This window comes from Hibiscus syriacus, unplaced genomic scaffold (genome assembly GCF_006381635.1).
Source record: "Hibiscus syriacus cultivar Baekdansim isolate YM2019G1 unplaced genomic scaffold, ASM638163v2 tig00116965_pilon, whole genome shotgun sequence".
Taxonomy (NCBI): domain Eukaryota; kingdom Viridiplantae; phylum Streptophyta; class Magnoliopsida; order Malvales; family Malvaceae; genus Hibiscus; species Hibiscus syriacus.
Genome location: NW_024063490.1, coordinates 3,395,671 through 3,400,533, shown reverse-complemented (window position 1 = coordinate 3,400,533; position 4,863 = coordinate 3,395,671). Strand labels below are relative to the sequence as shown.

At 34.9% G+C, this 4,863-nt stretch overlaps 1 protein-coding gene across 1 annotated transcript; it reads right to left on the bottom strand.

Moving 5' to 3' along the window:
- Nucleotides 1–1,007: 1,007 nt before the first annotated feature.
- Nucleotides 1,008–3,461, bottom strand: LOC120191281 (transmembrane and coiled-coil domain-containing protein 4-like). Its single transcript, XM_039194262.1, has 7 exons — nt 3,375–3,461; nt 3,163–3,298; nt 2,847–2,906; nt 2,643–2,722; nt 2,473–2,549; nt 1,300–1,357; nt 1,008–1,215 (listed from the first exon to the last, which is right to left on the bottom strand). The coding sequence occupies exons 1-6, from the start codon at nt 3,445–3,447 to the stop codon at nt 1,319–1,321; spliced, it is 465 nt and encodes a 154-aa protein (XP_039050193.1). The 5' UTR covers nt 3,448–3,461; the 3' UTR covers nt 1,008–1,215; nt 1,300–1,318.
- Nucleotides 3,462–4,863: the final 1,402 nt, after the last annotated feature.

Sequence of the window (4,863 nt, the reverse complement as noted above, 5' to 3'; positions counted from 1 at the left end):
AAAAAAATCATCTTTTCTTAAGTTTTTTTTCAATAACAGTTGGAATAACGGTGATTGCGTCCCGTTATCGGAGCAATCGTCTGTTTCCCGTTAAATTACAGGCACAATCGACCACGATTGGTGTGAATCCGTGATTCACCGCAAAAACCATGAATAGCGGTTTCGGATGGTGACGCGACCGTAATATCGCGGCCGCTATAGCATTTTCGGAACGCTATTTGATACCCTGGTAGTGAGCAAACCTTTTTCAACAAGGGTTGTTGAAGTCAGAACGAAGTGCCTCCGTTGGTGATAATGTTGAATCTTTCGTGTTAAACTCAGACTGCGACAATAGTTCGACGAGGGCATGGGTTCCAATAAAAGTCAGGGTATAGAGATAGAGGCCATTAATGCTTTGGTCCTTGAAAAAGAAAGACATTTCAACGGAATCCAAGACTTGTTGGAAAGGAAAACTTGGTTGGAAGAACAGTGGAGATGATAACAACCTATTAGCAAGTGAAACGAGTGGATCAATCGGCAGCACATCTGTAGAGACGCTCTCACGGTGGCACGTTGAAGATTTCCTCAATTCTGATTCTCTAAGGTTTGCGTCGAATCCATCATTGATCTCATCATTGATCTGTTTTACTTTTCTTCCCTTTATAAAGCTCATGGCAAGTGTATAATATGATTTACTTTGGGATCTAAATAATTTTCATTTTTGGGTCTGATTTTGTTAGACTTATGATGGCATGTTGTCGTTTTTCGACAAGAGCAATACAAGTACTTCCTCACCGGAAAGTTTAGAGCTTTGGGTTCCACGGCAGGAACCATTTTGCTTATATACTCCCAAAATGAAAGGGCAAAGAGGCAATGAAACAAAGGAAAATATAGGCCTGAAAGCTGAGAGGAGATGGAAAGATGATGCCTTTACAGTTGCAGAGATCATCCCTCCATCCATTGGCTCCAAGAGATTTAAGCCTCTATCATAGGATCATATCTCAAAAAAAAAAAGCACACCTCTGGAATTTCTATATAAAGAGTAGATTAATTAGACAGACATTTTTGTTTTTCTTACATCTGATTTGTGGAATTGCCGATGCTTAGACGAAAGCTAGGTTGGTATGGTTTTGTCTTGCAGACAGGATTATAGTTGTCTACATCAAGCTGTCTGAAGATTTGCTTTGTCTTCCAAATATAAGAACAGTGTCCTTCCATAAACTCAGTTGCATCAACCTGCATATTTGATTCAAATTTCATTTTCTTTTGACATCGATAAATGCAAATTCAAAAATAGAAAGCAGAAAACTGAGTACTTACATTTTCAATCCCTGGAAGTTCAATAGGTTGAATTCCAGCCAATCCCGTGGAAAGTACACTGCATAAAGGATCATTGACAAACAAGAACAGGGGGTAAAAAGATGGAATATACAGCAGTCTCAAATTTTGTGCTCCAACTTTTCATTTTTTATTCTTTAAAATATTTGTGTTCGACAATCGTGTTAATATGATCTTCTAAAAGATCCATGGAATACATGAAAAGAAGTAAGAAAATGAATTTACCCATGTTGGACATTATTCGTATCAGACATACTCAAAACATAGATTTTAAACATAACAAAATCATGTTCAAGTCCCCTTCCATTGACTATTTCATGGTACAATTTACCAAACAATTGTTAAGTGTGGCCCACATTTTGACATAGATGTGAATGCAAGATTATGACCACCCACCTAGACTGCAACAAAACATGTTCTTTGGATAGAAACCAATGGTGTGAGATTTTCCCTTACAATACTATTAGAAATTTGAAAGTTAAAAAATAATTAAAACAATATCAACCTAAAATAAGACGAGCAACATATAAGACTTTTAGTGATTCACCCTTCTCTATCTCCACAAATCAGAATAATAATCTTCCACTATAAATGTAAATATCACGAAGAGTACAAATACATGATATGACATGTATACTAAAATCCGATATATATACCAAAGTGCGGTGTATCCCAAAATATTCTTCCAACCTCCATACAAAATATCTTTGCAATATAAACCTCAAAAGTTACAAAGATTAATGATCACATCTCTCCAAAATAATTTCATCTCGTTTATTCTAAAGATTAAGACTTACTCTGTATGTATAGAATCAAAATACTTAATCACCAAAAATCCTTATTTCATTAAAATTCTTACATAAAATAAGTATTTACTAATTAAATAAACTTAAATACCAAATAACCTCCTATCACTATAATTACACCAAAACCTAACTTAATTAGCAATTATAATTTTGGTCAAAATACAACATACTAACTACTTGCCTGGCACGAAAAATGATTCCAAATGTCCAATCAGAAGAATTGTAAATATTGATAAATCTTCTTGCCACCATCTGCAAAACAGCAGTAGATGGAGCAGATACTTGATGGTTTCCATGAAAAAATAATGTCCAAAGAAGAACGTTAGAACTTGAAAGAGAAGAAGAATACCTTCCGGGCATCTTCCCATTTTTCATCTTTTATTGAAACGGGAGCTCCAAGAAGAACAACTCTTTCAACAAGTCCAGCTGCAGGCATATATGGATGAAGAAAACTTATCAAATGATCAACCTGACATATTAGTTAAAATTATGAAAAGATGGTGATTGGTGAACCATTATCTCCTTTTGCTTCAGCCAGACACTGAAGACATTTGAAGATTACTCGGGCACCCAATGAAAAACCGACGAGTGTCACGGGTCTGAAACAAGAATATATATATATATATATATATATATATACACATATAACCAAGGTGATTGCTAAACTACTGTCATTGTGAAAAAGGATCAGAATTTGCTTGATCATATGTGGTTACCTCTTACCTGTTTCCCTGCAATCCCTTGAGGAACAATTCAGCTAGCAGCTTCCCAGTTTTATATGATCTGAGGCATTATACACAAAGGGTCAGCGAATCGAAAACTATGATGCAAAGACTCAAAGAATGTCTTAGGCAAAAATTGGAGGGAAATCAGTGGCATAATTCAAAGACAAAGGGAACTAAGATGTTGGTTAAAATGTGTTGACAGAACCTCAGATCGTGCGTGCTGTATTTGGTTTAACAACAATGTAGAACAATTTGTACCATCATCGATCTCAATTATACTTTTGTGGTATATTTTGCACTGAAGTAAATATAACCTGTCAACAGCAGTTGTCCATGCACTGTCGATAAGCTCAGATGCCGTAGCAAAAGGTTCTGGCAGAGTTTTTGCTGCTAGTAATGTACTTAATACAGCCAGCATTTGTCCTTCTTGCATTACATTTGCTGCAACTTCTGCAAAAGGTGGCTAGATTTCAGTCAGTATATTTTTCCAGTTTGCTAAATTTGGCTGCTAATGTTAAAATAATACTTGAAGTAAGCCACTCCCTTATCTGAGTACTCAGCGCAATCAGATTCTTGGACTCCCACTTTAGCACATGCATATTTAGAACAGTACTAATAAAGACTAATTTGCTATCAAGAGGGGGGGAGTAGCTTCAAGAAAATTGAAGGCTACATAGCTTGGAAGGCTGGAAAATAAAAAAAAAAAGTCTAATATAAAAAAATTTAATTCCATGAATGTAATAGAATTCATTTCCATTGCCCTCATGGATAAAACTTTTACATCTCAGGGAGGCCAACAACAGTATCCGATTAAGTTTGAAAAGCAAAGGATTACACCACCAAAATGTAGAAAGTTTGAAAACAGAATAAGTTGTTGATTACAATGAAACTCAAAACAAGCAAAACATTGAAGCTTGAGGGCAGAAAGGAAAGGAAATTAAACACAAAGTGCAGGAAAGCAATAGTCAACCTTTATTTAATTAATATCTTACCTCTCCAAATTATCATTATAATTTTCCCAAGGTCTTAAGAAATCTTCTTCCTCAAATAAAATTCCAGAAATCAAGATTCCAACTGCGGGCCGATGAAAAATTACAGTAATTTAAAACCATTAAGTAAATTCTTGAAATGAGCCATGAAGAACCAACAATCAGTAATTCATAATGTAGCCTATTCTAGACAACTAGAAAACAAAAGGATTTAAATAAATTAATGAAAACTCACGCCTTGGTTATGATTTTTCCCAGTTGGTATGAATTCGAATTCATCAAGTCCTTCAGTTCCTTGACGCATTGCACTGGCTGTAAGACCAACTCCGGCAGCTGGAATGCATAGACAAGAAGGTAGTGATGTTGAAATTTTGTGTATTTAGTGTAATAATTTTAGATAATTAATGTAATCCATTTAAATTGTGTTTAAATAACATTTTTGTAGGTTATTTATTTATTTATGATGCACATTATGTCTTTAAACTTAGAATTACATGTAAACTTAGAATTACAAGAGCTTCAATTTGAGCTTCACATCTTTCATGGAAGATGGTGTAGAGCATACTTAGGGGTTTATGGAGGGTTTTGGTCTTTTGAGTGTTATGAGCTTCATTCATAACATTCAAAAGCTCCAAGTATGACATTTTCAATCATGTGTTTGATTAGAAATCCCTCTCATTGTTTGTTTGTTTAGTAAAGAAGCGGGAAAGCCCTCTTGTTCAAGAGGAAAAGAAAATATTGGTGAGATCTGAGCAAGGAGCTTCCAAATGTGTTTTGAACCAACGTAGTAGTACACTTTGAACTTTGAAATTCTTCTTAAACTTCAAAAATATGATACTTTTATTTGTTGGTGTAATGCATGTCAAGTGTTCGAGTGCCAAGCATGCTTTTAGATGAATTTGATGCTTTTGTTGTTAAAGATACGGGAAAATAATGTTAAATAACCCCATACTACTCCCAAAGAGCCTTAAAAATAAAGAAAGGGTTTAACTTGAGTGTTTAGAAGGGCAAAACATTTATGCGGCA